This window comes from Amblyomma maculatum, chromosome 3, assembly GCF_055883805.1.
Source record: "Amblyomma maculatum isolate TAMU_Amacu chromosome 3, ASM5588380v1, whole genome shotgun sequence".
NCBI classification, from domain to species: Eukaryota; Metazoa; Arthropoda; class Arachnida; order Ixodida; family Ixodidae; genus Amblyomma; species Amblyomma maculatum.
In genome coordinates, this window is record NC_139346.1 from 167573154 (window position 1) to 167593379 (window position 20226).

General features: G+C 44.7%; 1 protein-coding gene across 1 annotated transcript in view; it reads left to right on the forward strand.

Moving 5' to 3' along the window:
- LOC146196798 (uncharacterized) overlaps positions 1 to 19435 on the forward strand; it is a 45962-nt gene extending 26527 nt beyond the window's left edge. Inside the window, exons 3-6 of the mRNA XM_084596404.1 lie at positions 11866 to 11997; positions 16463 to 16558; positions 17303 to 17395; positions 19214 to 19435. Coding sequence (XP_084452530.1) covers positions 11866 to 11997; positions 16463 to 16558; positions 17303 to 17395; positions 19214 to 19330 — 438 coding nt within the window. The 3' untranslated portion in view covers positions 19331 to 19435. The remainder of the gene's footprint in view (positions 1 to 11865; positions 11998 to 16462; positions 16559 to 17302; positions 17396 to 19213) is intronic.
- Positions 19436 to 20226: the final 791 nt, after the last annotated feature.

A 20226-nucleotide genomic window follows, 5' to 3' on the forward strand; every position in this document is an offset into this window, starting at 1 on the left:
CATACCGCCGCTCAGTTTCCCCTCTCCGACCCGCAACAACTCTCCCTGTCCGCCATCCGGAAAACTAAGCGTTGCAGTTTCCGGAGGTCAAACTGCAGTCTGCGAACTTACCAAAAGTCCTCCAGATCGCCCGTATAATGTGATTTCTGTTTTCGCTGAAGGATTACCGGTAGAAGCATTAATTGATACAGGGGCTGCAATTTCTGTCATTCACGCTGATTTGTGCTACCGTTTGCGAAAAGTTACAACACCATATGATGGGCCTGAACTCCGTGGAGCCAATGACGTCCCTTTGCGCCCTTTAGCAAAGTGCACCGTACGAGTTGTTATTGACGGCGTCCGCCATCATGTGCAGTTTGCTGTGCTCTCTCCATGTGCGCATCTGATAATTTTTCGATGGGATTTTTTGTCAACCGCTTCGGCATTAATTTCTTGTGGCGACCGTGTTATCCATATGACAGAAAGCGATTTTTCATCTGAAGTTTCTGAACGACATCATCCCCTCGTTGCCGCCGCTGATACTGTTCTGCCTCCTCAGTGCGAAAAACTGCTTACCGTTGTTTCTGACCACATCGCTGACGGGGACGTACTCATCGCACCATCTTATCGTCATCTTGAACGCGGTATCGCCTTCCCGTCTAGTCTTGTGAGGTTCTGCAACGGCTCAGCGACAGTAGCGGCCACTAACACTTCACGTGAATCCCTCGTGCTCCGAAAAGGAACTTCTCTTCCCTGCAAGGTGGATGTTCAACCTTTGTCCTTGATGGTGCTCACCGCCCCTCAGCCTCAGCACCGTGTTTCGACAGACGTCTCTGTTTCTGTTCTCACAAAGACTATTAATCCTAACCTCACGCCGAACCAACGCCAAGAACTGCTGACATTGCTTCGACAACACCAAGCCATTTTTGATGCCACTTCCCCACCACTGGGACGGACTAGTGTTGCGCACCATCGCATCATTACTGAAGGTAACTCTATCGTTCGCCGACGACCTTATCGAGTTTCCCTCTCTGAACGAAAGGTAATTGAAGAAAATGTAAATGACATGCTCCATCGCAATATTATTCGTCCCTCGACAAGTCCATGGTCCTCCCCAGTAGTGTTAGTTAAAAAAAAGGACGGCTCGGTACGCTTTTGTGTTGATTACCGCGCACTCAACAAAATTACCCGCAAAGATGTATACCCAATGCCAAGAATTGATGACGCCCTTGACTCTCTCCAAGGCGCCCAATATTTCTCGACTTTGGACCTCCGCTCGGGTTATTGGCAAATACCTATGCACGAGGACGATAAAGAAAAAACCGCTTTCGCAACTCCCGATGGCCTTTACGAATTTAATGTTATGCCTTTCGGACTTTGTAACGCACCAGCGACATTTGAAAGGATGATCGATACTGTGCTTCGTGGCCTAAAATGGAGAACCTGTTTATGCTACTTGGATGACATTGTCATCTTTTCGTCAACTTTTAACGACCATCTCACGCGCCTGAATGAGGTCCTCACGTGTCTCGCTTCAGCGGGCCTTCAGCTCAACACCAAGAAGTGCCACTTTGCACAGAAGGAAATTAAAATATTGGGACATCTAGTCAGCCATGACGGCATTCGTCCAGACCCTGAAAAAAATTATCGCGGTCTTGAAATTTGCTCGTCCACAACGAACTACAGAATTGCGCAGTTTTCTCGGCCTGGCGTCTTATTTCCGGCGTTTTATAAAGCATTTTGCAAGTATTGCTGCTCCCCTCCATCAACTACTTAAAGCACGCAGCCCTTTCGTGTGGACTGAACAGTGCGAAACTGCTTTTAATAACCTGAAGCACGCCCTCACATCAGACCCTGTTCTTGGCCACTTCAGTGACAGCGCTCCAACCATCCTGCACACTGATGCCAGTGGTATCGGTCTTGGCGCTGTACTTCTGCAGCACGATGCAACTTCGCGTGAGAAAGTGATTGCCTTCGCCAGTCGGACTATGACTCCAGCTGAGAAAAACTACACTATTACAGAACAGGAGTGCCTTGCCGTCGTCTGGGCTGTCCAAAAGTTTCGCCCTTACCTATACGGTCGGCACTTCACAGTTGTGACCGATCACCATGCTCTTTGCTGGTTGTCTTCGCTCAAAAATTTGACAGGCCGACTTGGCCGTTGGATTCTACGCCTGCAAGAATACGATTTTGACGTCATTTATAAATCGGGTCGCCGACACCAAGACGCCGACGCTCTTTCTCGCTGTCCACTTTCGGAATCGGCTTGCTGTTTTTCTTCCCAATGCATTTCCACCTATGACCACAGCCCACCATCTCTTTCCCCGACGTATATCACAACAGTTTCATTTGACGACGCAGAGAACAAACACACTCTCCGCTCACAGCAATTAGCCGATGCCTACTGCCGTCCCATCATCGATCGCCTTATTGGCGCTTCGGACCCACCCAATGCTCGGCTTCGCCGACAACTTCGCAATTTCAAGCTCGAAGATGGCATCCTACTCCGCTTCGTGTATTGCACTGATGGAACTCGCTGGATACCAGTCGTGCCGCATGTGCTTCGTCAACGAATACTGGCGGCTCTCCACGATGACGCTACTGCAGGTCACCTTGGTATTGACAAAACCTACGACCGCGTGAAAAAACGATTCTTTTGGCCTGGCCTATCTTCCAGCGTTGCCAAATACGTCGCATCCTGCCCTCTATGCCAACGTCGCAAACGGCCGACTTCTTCACCCGCTGGCCTTCTACAACCCGTTCCCTGTCCCGCCACGCCATTCGACGTAGTCGGCATCGATTTATATGGTCCCCTACCTCTCTCCGAGGGGGGTAACCATTGGATTATAACAGCTGTCGACCACCTCACACGCTATGCTGAGACAGCACCTGTACCGACCGGTTCCGCTCAAGAAGTAGCAAATTTCTTTTTGCAATCAATTGTATTGCGTCATGGCGCTCCTCGGGTGCTCCTAAGTGACCGCGGGACGGCCTTCTTATCGGCAGTCGTTGCCGAAGTTCTTTACGCGTCATCCACCCTTCATAAGACAACCTCGAGCTACCATCCCCAGACTAACGGGCTGACTGAGCGATTTCACCGCACCTTATCGGATATGATCTCCATGTACATCACACCGGATCATCGAAATTGGGACACTATTCTACCATTCGTCACTTTCGTCTATAACACAGCAGTACAGCGGACTACCGGTTATTCTCCATTTTTCCTCGTTTATGGCCGTCCTCCCACTACAATTCTCGACGCTTCCTTCTTCTCTACGCCCGACTACTCCACATCGGTACCTACCCAGTTCTTATCTCGTGTGGCCAGATGCCGTCATCTTGCCCGCCTCAACACAGCAGCGTGCCAGGAAGACCGCAAGAGCCGCTACGATTCTACTCATCGCGTGGTCTCTTATCGTCCCGGTGACGAAGTACTGCTTTATACTCCACTGCGCACCCCTGGCCTTAGTGACAAATTCCACCACCGCTACCTTGGTCCCTACAAGATCATCAGCCAAACTTCTCCAGTTAACTACAAAGTCGCGCCTGTTGATCCCCCAGCCGATTGACGCCACCGTGGAACTGAAATTGTCCATGTCTCTCGCTTGAAACCGTTTGTGCGCCGCGGTACATCGGTTAGTTAGGAGCGGCCAGGCTGGCCGCTTCCGACCCCCCGGGCAGATTGTGTGAGCCTTCTGTGGACCTTCTTTCATTTGTACATGCCATCATCATCTTCTTTCATTTGTACATACCATCATCATCGTCCCGCGGCGCCGGCTCTGGCGCGTGCCTGGGTTGGTGACCGGATTAAAACGCTGGACAAGGCTTCGCTGTCCTTGCCGCCACGACCTCGCCGTCTTGACCTAGCCTTCTTCCACAATATATATATATATATTCTTTTTCAGGAAACGACTGATGTGCGTGGTTTTCTTCAGTATTTGAGGGTAACATATAACTTTGACACGCGGGGAAAAATGCTTGTCTAAAGCGTCTAAAATTGGCCGTCGACGTGTTTCCGACTGTATTTGGTTCGAAACAGATTGGATTAAAACAACCGCCGCTACATTTCTGAACCCAGTGGTCAACGCAAAGCTCAGCAGTGCCTAATTAGCTGGTTCTTTTATATGTACGGAAAGAGTTACCCTTTTTACTTCCGACCAAAAAAAAAAAAAGACAGTCACCGCTAACCGATAGCTGATGTAGTTATTTCGCGGATATTTTCCAGTTTCAGAAAGCAACAAAAACAAATTTCATGCAAATTATGATTCGGCTATACGTTCTTATATATTTTATATTTGAACAAAAACTGCTGTGTGTTAAACCACGATTGTTGGGGTAAAACTGGCCATGGTTTTTTCCGCTCAAGCTTACCCAGAATAGCAAAGCAAATAACTAAGCATGCATGGCTGCACTTAGTGACGCTATCCGGATGCTTTATAAATATTCTGCAACAGTGGGTCTATTAGACACACTTCGCAATGACCCCATTTTCAATGTACACGCCTTGTACGCTCTTGTCCCCCCTCTCGGTTTTGCCCACCACGAGGTGGAATGGTGCGGCCAGTCCAATGAATTCGCGAATAGAAGCTGAAGTCGCCTTTTCACGCGGCTGGAGAAGCCCTGGAATCTATAGAAACGCGGTATTTTAAATGTACATGGGATTGCAGCGAATAGAGCTCAGCCGGCATTATTTATATTAGAGCCGGAAACGATAGTTTACCGACGCTTGTGGTCATTTCGTGAAACAGGCAAAACGAGGTCCAAGTGTTCTACGCGCCGCACGCACGCACGCACACGAGCGCGCGCACACACACACACACACACACACACACACACACACACACACACACACACACACACACACACACACACACACACACACACACACACACACACACACACACACACACACACACACACACACACACACACACACACACACACACACACACACACACACACACACACACACACACACACACACACACACACACACACACACACACACACACACACACACACACACACACACACACACACACACACACACACACACACACACACACAAACACACACACACACACACACACACACGCGCACACACACGCACGCACACGCACGCACACACACACACACACACACACACACACACACACACACACACACACACACACACACACACACACACACACACACACACACACACACACACACACACACACACACACACACACACACACACACACACACACACACACACACACACACACACACACAAACACACACACACGCGCACACACACACACACGCACACACACACACACACACGCACACACACGCACACACACACACACACGCACACGTGCACACACACACACGCACGTACAAGTTTATTTATGCGTGAGGGAATAAATGATGTGATAAAAAAGCTAACATCACTGCTTGGAGTCAATCGAAGTCCCACGCTGTACCTCTTATGTTAAGTTATGCCTGTTTCTCATGTTTTTTTTTATGTTTTACCGCACATGGTCGCTTTAAGGTATGAAAAAAGAAGTAACTGTTTTTTTCTAAAGGTAACGCACCTAAAACAATGCCCTGGAAAATACTCAGAGCAGTGTAAAACTCTCCAGCTCACACAAGAAAAGTGCTTTCATCAGTTGGAATGTCCCTACGAGTCACTGTATGACACCGAAAAAAAAAAAAGAAGAAGAACGCGCACCGCTTTTTGTGCAACTCGCTCCCCCACTGGGTGGCTTTGTTATCTCTGTGGGGTCACCCTCTCTCCCGCAGAGACAATGAACGGGTGAAAGCTCAGCGAGTGTTGGCATCGTGTAGTTATGTCTTCGTCGACCCACTCTCGGGCGTTTCTCCGTAACCACTCTAACGCAATGTGTTTGCACACGCGCCGTTGACGGATCGCCGCTTGGGCAGTTCGCTGATCAGTGAAAAGGTCAAAGAACGTAAACGATGGGTTGCTGCGTTCGAAAGTGCTTATATATCAGTTAAAAAGGGGGTGCTTAATTTCAAAAGGCGACATTCATAAGCAGGTTTGGGGAACAGAAGAGCAGAGGGGTACAGGGCATACAAAAACAGCGGCTATGATAAAGCTTTATATTTAAGTAGCGGTAGCTTGTCGAGTACTCGCAAGCGCGCACAGAGAGTGGGAGTGGGAGGCTCCTTAAGCAGCGGCGGCCTTCACCACTAAAGCTGTTCAGATTCCGTAGGAAATACTTGTGCACACCCTTTTCATCTTATTCCACATATGGGGCCCATATATAGGTAGAATTTAAGTATAACTTTAAATAATATCTGCTCGAATAACTGGAACAGAGCTAAACATTTAACTTTTAATTAAAGTTCTGGGACCACGTTTAAAGAAAGAAAGTTATGCTTCACATGCCTGTAACTGGAACAGCGTTCTAATTATATTCCTGCATGGAACCGTGTGCCTGGAACCGTGTGCTTGGATAAATGAAGCATTGATCTAATATATATATATATATCTGCAAAAACGTCAGCATAAAGTTATAAGCATATGAGAGTGTCGCACGTGGATCCAATAGTTAGTACTAGGTCTTTCTTTTTGTACGGTGCGCTTCAGGCACGCCTTCTGCGCGTTCTATAAGCAACGTATAGCCAAGGTAAAACCAGACATGAGCTGGTTCCTAGGACTTTTTTCTAATGCGCGAACCTAACAATTACCAGTTTGGTCGGGCTCGACACCAGTGGTCCGAGGTAAAGGTAACCAAGCTTTTGTTTTTTTTATTAGACCCTATACATTGAAATGTGTGATGACGAATGACCAAAACTGAAAACGTACACGGTTAACAACAAGAGACACTGCACATAGCATACCCTATGTCGAGGAAATACATCAAAAAACCAGTAAAGCTGCCTGATGTGTGCTAAGTCGCGTGGACTTGTCCACAGTGTATTTTTCGTTTTCAGCACTAAAAATCCGTAAATCCTCGTTAGGGTTATAAAATTTTCGGCTTCGGATATGAAGTGCCGCGGGATTTCAGAAGTTGTACACCGTCTTTAAAGACTGCTTGTTGAAATGTTCTTACGAAGATACCATTTAAGTTTACATCAGCTTTTTCTATCGGCTTTAAAAGATAATGGAGAAAAAGCAATGACTTTTACGTAACACCGATGCCACTGCACCATTCCACGCACAGCCCCGACGAGTTTTACATGTGAACTGGGCTAGAGATATGCAGCTACATCAACAGCTGGTCGCGTGCTAGGTTTTTACTCGGTAAAAGCCCCGTGTCACTGAAAGTACGGCGTCGACTTTACCACTGTACGCGAAAATTCTGATTGGTGGACAGTGTCATGACGTCGCAAGCACATGACTTCTCGGGGAATTCTAAACAGCCACAACGCTCGTACGAAACGTGATGTGGCGCCTGGAATGAAAGTGATTTTAAACATGGCATGTAATGCGAATTAAACGTCGCTCCATGTCTCAAGTGATTTACTTTTAGAACGAAATTAATTTCGCTTGAAGGATAAATTCAAGAATTTTAGGTTTCAGGCTGGATTCGGACGTACGATTTTCTGGTTGAGAGTACGCAGTTTACCTATGTAGGCCATGCAATGCATGCTTGTGCGGCCTGGGAACAGAGGCTGATAAATATGTCATGTGTGTATCTTATCATTATATACCAATACGTGCGTAATTAGAGAGGACTATAGGCCGCTGTATCATCACACCTTCAAGGCGGAGTTTAAATTTACCCTTAATTGTTTAATTGACCAGCAAATAAATGCGCGTATATCGTATCTCGGTGAAAACATTGCAGCCAGCTGTTTTAGAGCGCAGCTGTTGTGTGCCCGTCCGGCGGATGAGCCGTGTCGCCGTTGTTGTATAGGTGTAACAGAACGCTAAAGAGTCACGAGCCATGAGAAAGTGACAAGCCAGAGAACTTCTTAGAAGAAGAGAAAGAGGTGCCACGAGTGAACGGCGCAGAGTTCGTGGCTCTTCTTTTTCTTTTACGAAACTCTTTTTGGCTCCCGAGAAAAATAGAAATACATATTTGGCGGTGGTGAATTCCAACGGTCCGTGCTCAGGTGGTAGGCCTAGGGTCCTCCGGCTAGCGTGGTGCACAGGAGTGTCGACTGGCACAGGACCTGAATCCTGGGCGTGCGGAGGAGTGCGGGACATATACTGGGATCGACACCCCGCACCTCCACCAATATATGTCGCGGACAACAGGGCAAGACTTGAACGACAGAGCAAGACTTGAAGGACAGGGCTAAGCTGTAGGAGCAGGCAGCGTTCCGAGCACAGCGCGCGAGCCGACTTCAGTGTTCTCTTCTTCCAGGCGCAGGAAGAACATAGGGACACCAGGTGGCAATACATACATACATACATACATACATACATACATACATACATACATACACACACACACACACACACACACACACACACACACACACACACACACACACACACACACACACACACACACACACACACACACACACACACACACACACACACACACACACACATACATACATACATACATACATACATACATACATACATACATACATACATACATACATACATACATACATACATACATACATACATACATACATACATACATACATACATACATACATACATACATACATACATACATACATACATACATACATACATACATACATACATACATACATACATCTCTCGCCCCGCCGGGGTGGCGCAGTGGTTATGGTGCCCAAGGATGCGGGTTCCCATCGCGGCCAAGGCGCCCGTGTGCTGTGCGATGTCAGTACACGTTAAGGAACCCCAGGTAGTCGGAATTTCCGGAGTCCTCCACTACGGCGTCTCTCATAGCTTCAGTCGCTTTGGGACGTTAACCCCACAAAACGCAAAAAGAAACATGCATCTCTCAAATTATTTGCCTGAATATATTGCAAGGACGCTAATTACGTAGCTATGCTCAGATTTTGCATTAGGGAGTAAAATAACCGTCCTTAGAATAGGTTAAGACAATCCACAGTTTCTCCAAACGGATAAATAATGGTTATCTAATTAGTTATAGTTGATGGTTAGATGGCACCCTCGAGGCACTGCAGATGAATCTATGTGATATTAAGAAGACAGTGGGAGACCAGAAAGCTTGGCGTATCACGCCAAGCTTTCCACGGGGTCACAATGAGTCGGACACGACTGAACAACGGAACTGAATTTAACTGAATTAGTCTTCACTAATTAATTAATCCTGGAGAAATGACATTGCCAACTAGGCCGCGAAGCCCTCAACGATCCTAGCTTGGTTCCACGGCGAAATGAAACTCCGTGTTTAGCAAAAGCTGGGTCAGGTGTATCTGGCATGTGAGTCATTCGCGAGTATACATGCATGACATTTGTAGCTCATACATATTGCTGCTGGAATCATAAAGCCGTAAAACAGTTTATAAGAGTTCGCGTACTTGTCTCCTACAGTATCGTAACAGGCATCCTTCCTTCCCCTAAAGCCAAGGGTATCTGAACTAGAAAACAAAAAGGCAAAACGAACTTCATAACAACAGAATATGGAATGTCACACGGATGCATTGTCAAAGGCAGCGAAACATAAAACTTTCGCAGCTGTGTTAGTCATGCTGTGATAGAATGTTACGTTGTATATACGGCTTGTTATCGTGATCCACGAAAAAAAAAAATAAATCAGGCATTTTTCCTTGGAGGAGGGGATCAATAAATATCTAGTAGAGTCGTTTAAGAAGAGATCTGCTCCCGATCTCTATACGTCGCTACCTTAAGCCCGACCATGGGCTTCCGCTCGTGTTGCGGGTTAATCGTGGGCTAATCCTCCGAAGCCATTTGCTTTCCACGATGCACCTGGTGGGAGTGTTCGTTTGTGAACAGTATTATCAACCTTAACCATCTTAAGCGAAGGCGAGGAACGCAGTTTAGAGTTGCTCGTAACTGATGAAAAGCGAAAACAAAGAGAACTGATTAGGATGTGGAGCATCTCACGTGGGAACTGATCGAACCTAGTTGCCCACTTATATCGGAGCAGAGAGGAGCGCGCGCAGAAGTACGCGGCATTGCAAGTCTGCCATGACGCGAAAAGCCTTCAGGCGTCCTTCGAACTGTACGGCGAGCTCGGAAGCCGCTCGTGATTACAGCCCTTCACGGATGGTCTTTAGAAACGTGTTTTGTATGCAGTGCACCTGCGCGAAAAAATCGGTGCCGCGGCCGAAAGCAGCGATGCAGTTGGGGACCACACACCCCGCTCCCATGTGCGTCCGACATCGGGCGTGTTTACGCAGCCGAAACGCGCAAGGTTACCGAACAGTGATAAGCCTGTTCGAGTGGTGCAGTTGAAGTCTGTAGCACCCAGTACGCAGAGGTGCGGAGATATGCGAACTGAGTACAATATGGAATAGAAAACATACTTAGACGTTGCCTATAGACGGAGTTGAGGGGTATGGAATTAGCGATTCGGTAACGATCCCCAGGTATTTTTTTGGTTCGTACTCACAAATATTTAAGTTTTCTTTTGTTCATGAATAAACAGAGTTAGCTGCCCTTTTAATTAACTAATGCACTCCTTGTACTTATTCTCGTATTCGTACACAATCGTGAAAGCGGTCTCAAGTTGCACCATCAATAATTCGCTGCATGCATGACATACCTTTAAGAGTTGATTACAAAGCTTTCTTCGCATGTTCTGCCCACATGCATTTGAGGATCAGAGCTACTTCTCGAATTCTCTTTTTAATAAATTGATCTTTGGTCAAAATTATAACCGTTTTTTTTTTTTTTTTTTCACTGCTGTAATGAATTTGGCAATTTATGGTGGCGTCAGAGTGCAAAGAACGACACGTGAGTGGAATTGGCCGCAACCGTTGCAGGTTTTTTGCGCGTGCCCACAAAATTGCGATGTGTAAGATGGTGAGTGACTGATTTCTATGTCAGTATGATTTCTGTGTGGCGCACCGTAACGATGATGCCAAGCTGAAGCATGAACAGCTGAAGCAATTTTGAATAGAACATGAGCTTCAGTAAGCATAATATTTGTGCGCTATTTTTCGTGATCAACAGTTGAAGCTGCAGGTGCAGGTGCATTTGGTGAATCTTGATTCAAGATGCTGACGCCTGCGGCTTTCAAGTGAAAAACAAAAGTATAGTAAACTTGGAAACGTTTACTGACGATCCTGTACACTTACTTCATAGAGGTAACCAAATTAAATCTAACTTACATGCGGCGATTTGCTGCCATGTACTCTATGATGTCAGCGGACTTTGAGGACCCCACGTGGCCTGAATTAGTACGAATTCCTCCACTACGGCGTTCTTCATAGCCCGGGGTTACGTTCGGTTTGTTAAAAGCACAAGTTGCCGTGTTGCTTGTGGTGAAAGTTCTTTAGAGTGTTAGTGTATGGCGTCTGCGTTTTCTTAAAAACCTGCTTGCCTGCTGCCCTTCAACGAGGCGTTGGCATGCAAGAGCACTTAAACAACATTATTATGTACCTTATTCTTTGTGCAGATTTTCTTGCGCTTTTTTTATAACCATATCCCCTCCACCACTGAAGGCTCCAAGTGGTGCTCTGTGTAGTTCAATAAATAAATATTACAAAGGAAATGAGACGTGTTGAAAAAAATAAATGAAGCAGTGCATAAACTTACCTCAATATGCTCAATCGAAACCGCTAAAACAGGGTAAGCTTCCACAAAAACAGAAGAGACGTGTCGATATTTATTGCTGCCAAATGCATGCCGCAATATCGGTGTTTGTGGTGCTTTACTGTAATTGTTTGGTTAGTGTCTGTAGCTTCTCAGCCATCATTGTTTTCTGCTGATTATTTTATCTACTGTTGCGCGTCAGAACGAACACACTCCATGTTTTTCAGTTGGGCCTCAACACCCTAACGGCGAGTTTCGGCAACCCGAACCCATGCATTGTGCAGTGCCGGACTGCGGCGGGAAACGTGTGGACAGCGGCCAAGCCCTGGGGGGCACCATGCATCTTGCACGGAGAGCAGGTACGGCAAAGGTCGGAGGTATACTTTTGAGGGTTGAAGGTATTGTGTTGAAGCAGGAGTTGTGAAACCTGATGAAACGCACGAAGCCACGCATGTTCTCTAATGAAGTCGGTGAACGTAAAACATCCGAGCTGTGCCTTTTGTTTTCCTTTTTGTTTATTTCATATATCACTTGCTATTGTAGCTTTCTCAGTTTTTTTTTTTTTTTTTGTAGAGATGATCGAATTTTTATGGCCTCCTTACTTTTATGTATGTGCTCGACTCATTTTGAATATTTATTTCAGGATGCATTGTTCGTTCTGCTTGGCTGCTGAGCTGTTAATTATAAGCATTATATTTCCTTTGAACTTAACAGTGTTTTTAACTACCGATTTCTTTTGTTTCTTGACACCTTAGATTTCGCTTATCTCTATTTCATTCCATTGCACAATGTCTCCCTGAAAGCCTGTGAGGCACTGTAAATAAATATAATATATAAGACCCACCGATTGGGAGCGGGCCCGCCACCACTACACCTACGCAATCCGATTCATTACACCAAGCAATCACTGATCGATGATTTCACAGTTGTTAGTAGAAATGAAACGACAAAAGACGAGAGAGGAGAGCTATATGTATACGAAATGAATGGATAATAGAGGTTAAAAAATGTCACTTTTGCTTCATTTCTCTTCTTTTCAACAAGTACCGTAAAATCGCGCGAGAATTCGAGCGCTGATAGAAGCTTAGAAAAGTGACAGTCGACCATGCCACCTACGGTAATCATCGTGGCGGGATGCAGACGAGGCGAACTGTTAGCTCAAAATAAATGAGTGGATTGGCTTGTGCCATTGACGTCCAAGACCTGTATCTGCATTGCAAGTCTGACAAACACGGGTATATTTTGGTAAGCTAGTCCTTAGTTGCATCTCCTTTTATTTTTCTCGCTCTTTGCTTGCAACCTAATCTTATGCCTCATTTTGCGTCCAGGTTTAACATTCCTTAGCAGGCAGGGGATGTACACAAAAAAACCAATTCAACTGAAAGGGATACTTTCAGTTTATGTGTTTTTGAATAAACATCAATCATGTTTGAATATATTCGCAAACACTCATCTACTTCTTGAAGCCGGGCGAGCAGCTTGTCGGTGTGCTTAAAGCGCAGAAAGCACAAACGCTTATCACATTGACCAACGTGCTGTTAAGCACCATTGCTATCAAGGTAGATGCAGGGTGAGCAATTTGGCAAATAAATGTGCAAAAACGAACAAAAGTCTTAGCACATGCATCTCCAAGTTCTCGTCAAAACAAGTCTCCCTGTCGACAACAGTACAAAAACAACCACTGGTGCTCGGTTTTCTTTGACTTGCTGCGGAACGAAGTAGGTCCAGTGATTTTCATAATCTAGACAAATTCGAAGTCAATTCTTTAAAAAAAAATACCTATTCAGATAGGAATAATCGTCAAATTTACATACAGAAGGGCCCGTCTTTCAGCCTTTCGTCTAATTCATGCGCACATCAGAAGAGAAAAAGAAAAGCGACTGATTATCGGCTGCACGCCCCCTAATGTTGCCACAGCTTATTTCTATATAAGATGTAGCACGATCTACCGTTCTTCCTTACTCTTGTTTATCAAGCCGCACACTAGCTAAGCGCTCTACAGGGCTGGCACAGGTCACACTCAGGTTGCAGAGCGCAGCTCTCATGTGCCCGCGTTCGGCGGTTGAACAGCGTCGCCGTTGGCGTCGTTGTCGGCGGAACCGAGCGAGAGTCAACAGCAGAGGAGAATTTCTCAGAAGAAGGGAAAGAGAAGCCACGAGCTTTGCTCCGCTCGTTCGTGTCTCTTCTCTCTCTTCTTCTGGGAAATTCTCGTTGACTCGTAAGAAAAACAAGCAGTTCATTGTAATTGCCCATACTACATATGCATCCAACCATGTCTCAAATTGTTTGGCTCAATTTACTGCACAAACGGTTAAATAGTGGCCATCAAATTTTGAATTAGGGAGTATCGTAATCATCCTTATAATTCCTTTAGATAGCTAATTGAATTTATTCTCTCCTACACTAACTTTACCTGTAGATTTAAGCTACCAATACGCCGAGAAGCTTCATATGCACTGGTGCTACCTCTCAGCGGAGTGCAGTATACTGAATGCCGGCCATGTATTATGCGTGAGCTCTAAAAACTGCAATAATAACTGAATAAGATTAAGGATAAGAGTTTTGTTTAGAATTGTTTACCACAAGAGCTTTCGCTACGGAGAGGAAGATGACGAGAAGGATGCTGAATAAGCTAGATCAAATAATCAGTTTCTTGCGAACTACGCCTGTATGCTTGCAGATTGCTTCCCGTAGAAAATAGTTAACAGACATTGAGAGTTAACTGCTGAAAAGTGGTAGAATGGGAGCAGCCATCTGCCTGTTATTTCAGTATTTTCGTAATACTGCTGAGCGTATAGAGGTATAGGGAATGAAGTAGGCACGGCTGATATAGAATGTGCAATGAAGAATTCCATAGAAGGTCGCGTGTTTTGCATCCTTGTTTTTCTATAGTTGTACTTCGTCGGTTTCGGGTTTAAGCTTTCTCAAAGATCTTGCAGTTTTCAGCATTCTCATGCAGCCATTAGGACCGCTATTAGAACGACATATTTGGTTTGATTTAATGCTTCCTTCTCATCCGGTGCGCTGAACATTTTTCTTACGCTGACTGTAATATTATTGTTGTCACGGAATGCCCAACTATTGCCGATTTCTGAAACGGATGCTATCACTCCTAAAAACGAAGGCTTGTGCTAAACTCAAAATTAATTGGCGGATTCTCCTTACAAGCAAAGAAAGGGCGCACAACGCGCTACTGTTGATGAAAGTGTTCCCTTTTTTATTTTTTTTTATTTACAGAACTGTAAACCCTTTGCAGGCTGTTACAGAGTGGCAAAAGACAGAGGAAAGCAGATTTCAGCAAGTAACAAATTCCAGGTTTTGAGTTTTTGATTCAAATGTAATATATGTGACAAAAAATAGGTGCCGACCCGGCTTACTAAATTCAACAATGGTTTTCTGGAGGAACTAGTTATTAAAGTGGTTATTTTTGCGTGTGTGCTGAATAACAGATAATCGGTGCTTAGTGCAAAAAGGCAGTCAACCCGGAGTTTGGATTTACGGAGTTGAGTCTAAATTAAACTCATTTTTCGGGAGTATACAAAGAAATTAAAACAAGCTGGTTATCTACGTGTGGCTAGTTCGAAACGTTTACCTTGGTTGCGTAATGCTGTCATTGACTATGTCTAGGTAACCGAATAATATAAATTTAGCGGTATAACCATGGCACTGTTTCAAATTTATTGATTCAGGTCCCATCTTATGCTTGTGTACTCTACCCTTGATCAAACGACACTGTTGAATGATTGAAGCTAAACTAACATCTCGCGTCGCATGTTTCAGTTTCGGTTTTAGGAAGCTGATTTTTTATTAAACAGGATCGCACATTTGATCGCTGTGTTCACCCCTATGTAAAGTTTTAGCAGGTGTGACGCTTAAATATTTTAGCTAGATATTATAGACTTAACTATTACAGACTGCTTGTATGCTGTAAATACGAAAGTCTGATGTGGATTAAGTACTTGATGAAGGTGGATTGAGATGGATTAAGAGATGGACTGCGTGATAGATTAAGTCCGATTAGTAGCAGCCACAAGTATGCACTGTAGTGACTGTCATAGAACCACTGCGACCGCGGGACTGTACCAATGACGTCACACCGATTTTTCGGAACATTTCTTTCTGAACGCCGCTGCAGGGTTTCGTTGCTAACAGGGTATAGTTACAAGGTTCGCCTTAAAAAATTACGTTAGCGAACAACATGCATTCAAAGTGCATTGTATGGGAGGAAAAAGTTATGCCATGGTGCGCGAACAAACGACATGATGCAGCATACTCGCTTCCCTAGCGAAACAACCGTATGAGTCACAATAACCTCATACAAATTTCTCATACTGAACCCGTACTAAACTCATACAAATCTCATACAATCTCATATATTTCTCATGTGTTGAATGATATTTGTATGAGGTGATATGAGATTGGCACGAGCTTAGTATGAGTTTAGTATCAGAAGTCTGTAAGAGGTTATTTTGACTCGTAGAGTTTTTTCAGTAGGGTTACCTTGCATGTAGTGCATGACCATGGTATTGTAATTTTTCATGTTAGGAATAATAGGTTTTCATATTAGATGGCAGTAGAAAAGCTTGCATAAAGAAAGATGCTTATATCTAAGAAATGCTAGGATATATATTTGAAGTTTGTATTCTTCAACGTTTCTTCTGAAGAACTTTTTTTGCATCACGCCGTGAAGGACTGGTTTTTGCACCAGCGTCACTGAATATAACGCTCGCGGTTGTGCAGTCCGGCATTCTTTTATTTGAGCACTTGCTTACCAGAGCCGTACACATTAGTCAAAGGGTGACGATTTGTCCCGCACTGTTGCAGCGCTACTGCGCGGCCAACGTGTGCGTGCTGAAGAACGACACCTACGTCGACTACTGTCGCCAGAACTTCCAGACGGGCAACGCCATCATTGCATTGGTAAGCGGACAACCCTTTGCGATCCTCTTTTACAGGCCTCTACGAAAATACAGCGTGAAACGTGCGGGTCGGTTATGCATGCAACCGGTATAATGAAACCCTTGACGTGCACAGCGCGTCTCGTGCACATCTACCTGTCTTCTAAAAAGGAAAAAAAAAAAAATCCCAACGAGGAGGCTATCAGGGAAGTCCCCTCGAGAGGCTTGCATATTCGTTCGCGGTTTGTTATTGCCGAAACCTTGCAGGAAGGAAAGAAAATCTTTCTATTTGGTAAACAACAGCGCTATACGTCCACGTATAGCTCTGTTCAATCAGTAACCGAAAAGGCAGACTGGACGAATGCATACGAACCATGCTCACCTTTAGCCTTGTTACGAAAAGCCGTTTATTGAACGGCCTTCAGTGAATTTCTTAAGCTCGGCGCTTTGAGATCTTTTGAAATCACAAACTAGCTATAGGCTGAAATAACAAACACGGTACAAGACTTAAAGCTCGAGACTTTGTCAGACAGGACAGCCTCAATTGTGTGGCCTGCCTTATGAATTTATAGCGAGATTTTCCAAAGCGCCGTATGCCTTGCGACAATACGTCAATGCGACAATAAGACTATACATGCACTGTAAATGTTGTAGGTAAGTAATTATTACTGTTTTAATAACCCGTCGAATTTCAAGCAGTACCGTGGCATCAGTGTCAATGACTTCTCTTATGTATTTTCATCACATTCTCTTATTTCTTTTGTAGACACCGTACATGTGCACACTCGAGTGCATTGACACCACCACTGGTATCGTCCTCAAGGTCAAAATGACGGATGGAAGCCCGTGTAAAGCCAATGTAAGTTGCGTTAATTGTACGGCACAATGTAAGAGCTAAAACATGGTGAGCAAGGAGGGGTTATCTCTCTTTAAAAAATTAAAGCAAGGAAACTACGGTCCTTGAGCGCGAAGACAGACAGTGGCTGAATGCAATGATGGGTGGCAACACTTCATTATATATATATATATATATATATATATATATATATATATATATATATATATATATATATATATATATAAACCTCTTTATTCCACAGCAAGGGACAAAATGTAGCACTAGCACTCTGTCCGATTAAGATTGAAGAATTAAACAAATGCGGTCATGTCTTCGCAATATGGCGGCGTCTCAGTCTGAGTCGCTACAAGTCCATGACCGAGTTGTGGTCATAGTCGTTGACAGTTAGTGACAGCGTGGTTGTGACTAAACAGCGCCAACAGATCAACAAAGAACGGAAGGAAGGAGGAGGAAAAAATGTTATTGTATCGAAGAATTCTAGGCATGCAGGCCTCCTGGGTCTCTGCACGACCCCACTCGCGATCTAAACGTTCATGTCATGTAAGGCCATTGGATGCGCGCTAACATATTTCGCGTCAATGGCTTTTGTGACCTCAGTCCTTACAGCGTTTTCTTTCTTTTTGCGTGTGCCTTTTCACACTGTTCAGCTGCCATCTTGAATTAACACCAAATTTTTTAGCCTTCCCTGCTTTCCTACACTGGAAAAAACATGATTTTTTCATCTACACACTATGTGCAATGTATTTGGGCAATACAGCTCATCACAGAGTGTACAGGCACTGAGAAACTCAAAATTATATACAAAAAGCTTCAGATACATGCCTACCTCGCGCCATTTTTGTTTGTATTTTTATGTATCGAGTAAGGCGCGGCTGTCTACAAAGAAAGGCCCCTTCTGCATCGAGGTCCGTCTCCGAATCCCACACATAGCGTGAGCCATTCTGAGAGCGTTTCGGGATAAGTACCTTTTAAAAGAGGTCGTCAGATTCCCTGCCGCGAAGGAAAAAAAAAGATTTGTTGGAGGCACTTAGATATCTTGCAAGTGCGATAAGGCGAAAGCCTTTCCTGCGATTCTCTGCACTCATTTGCCTCTTTTTCACTGTTTTACATCTTTTTATTTTTTTCTTTCTTTTAGGTATTTTTTCTACGTTTCTTGCACAATGTCGACGTCATTGGCTATTTTGACGCTCAATTAACTTTTTTGGCTCTAATTATTTACCTAATTACTCCACATCAACAAAATGTTGCACATAGACACTCATTTTTTTATACTCTACCTCATACAACCATTATTTTACTCATTAATGAATTCAATTCTCGGAACCGACAGTGTGACCCTCTCCACGGACAAGCAAATCCTGTCCACACTCCTGAGCCTATATAAAGGTTTTCGCCTTTAAAAAGACGAGTGGCCCAGCATGCAGATACTACACAGGCAGAGCAGTCTTATTCTTAACACAGTTGTAAATAACTACACACAAAGAAAACCAACGTTTGTACACTGTGCTTAGAAACTGGTCGTCGCTAGGCGGTAATTTCATCCTTGTCGTGAATGAGCCATGCATGATACCGAAGCCGGAAAAAAAATACAGGCTTGGCTGGCCCACTACTCGTGGCTACAACCTCGCTTGTGTGAACTAGAGATGCCTTATTTCCAAAGATTCGCGTTTTTTTTTTTTTTGCCTACATATATATTTTTATAACGAGCTAAGAAAATGGTGCCGAATTCTACAGGCTGTACACAGAGAGGAAATTTTACATGACTTGGTATGTGAGTTCGAATTCTTTCCTGACTATTCTTTCTCATTGTTTCCACAGACGGGCCGGGGGTACGAGTCGGGATTCTGCTACAGCGGCGCCTGCACCGTTCCTATGGTGCCCTATGTCCGGAGGCTCTTCCCGAGTTACAACAGATTCGGCCTGCTCTTCGGCTGACATACCGAGCGGGCTACCGTCCTCGTCACTTCGCGTTTCTCAGGAGTGTGCGTGCCTGCTCGCGTTCCTACGCTCTGGACGCTAGTTGTCACTTAAGAAAAAAAAAAGAAAAACAGAGCGCGTGCAATTGCGCAACTTGCGCCGGTCGCAGCTTGAGGCACTACGTCCCACGCGCCCTCCTGAGCCCATCTGTACGCCGCGGGTGACACGACACACTCGGACGGGCGGACCGCTCGTGACGGCGGCATCACTGGCACAGTCGAAGCAAAAAAATTCATTTATTTCGCTACTCCCCAAAGCATGGTCATTATGACCTACATCACTGCCTTTAATGTGCGTTCCTGCTTTAATGTGTCTCGCAAGGTATATAGCTCATCTTATGTTTAAAGAAGACCCCCTGGTGGAGTATATTTGTAATAATGAAGTAATTAATTGTTATTATTTGGTAGCTCAGTTAGTACTACGACTGTTCTGGCAGGATGGTTCAGCCGTGTTCGAACCCCGGACCAGGAAGAAGTTTTGTTCAAATACAAAGTGTCTGTAGAAGCCGTATAGCTTCGCTTCGTAGCCGTATAATTGTACTTGGGTGATGTAATTATTAGTGAGTCCTCCATTGTAAGGCATATATTTTTATGAACACGCTAGTTGAAGCTTGAACAGTGTACTTTTGAGGAATTTTTGTTTTTGTGTACGTTACGAAGACTCTCAACTCTGTGATCCAGTCTTGGGAAAGGCTGGTTGAATAAAGCTTATTGCCTGCAGCTTCGGTGGGCTTCGTAGTCGGTGTCTTGTGCCGACGGCTGAGAAGCTGCATCTGTGGCACCACAACTATTTCTAGCATAATTTATGTTCAGAAACTTATTACACATGTAAACATTTTATTACAGCAGTTCTCC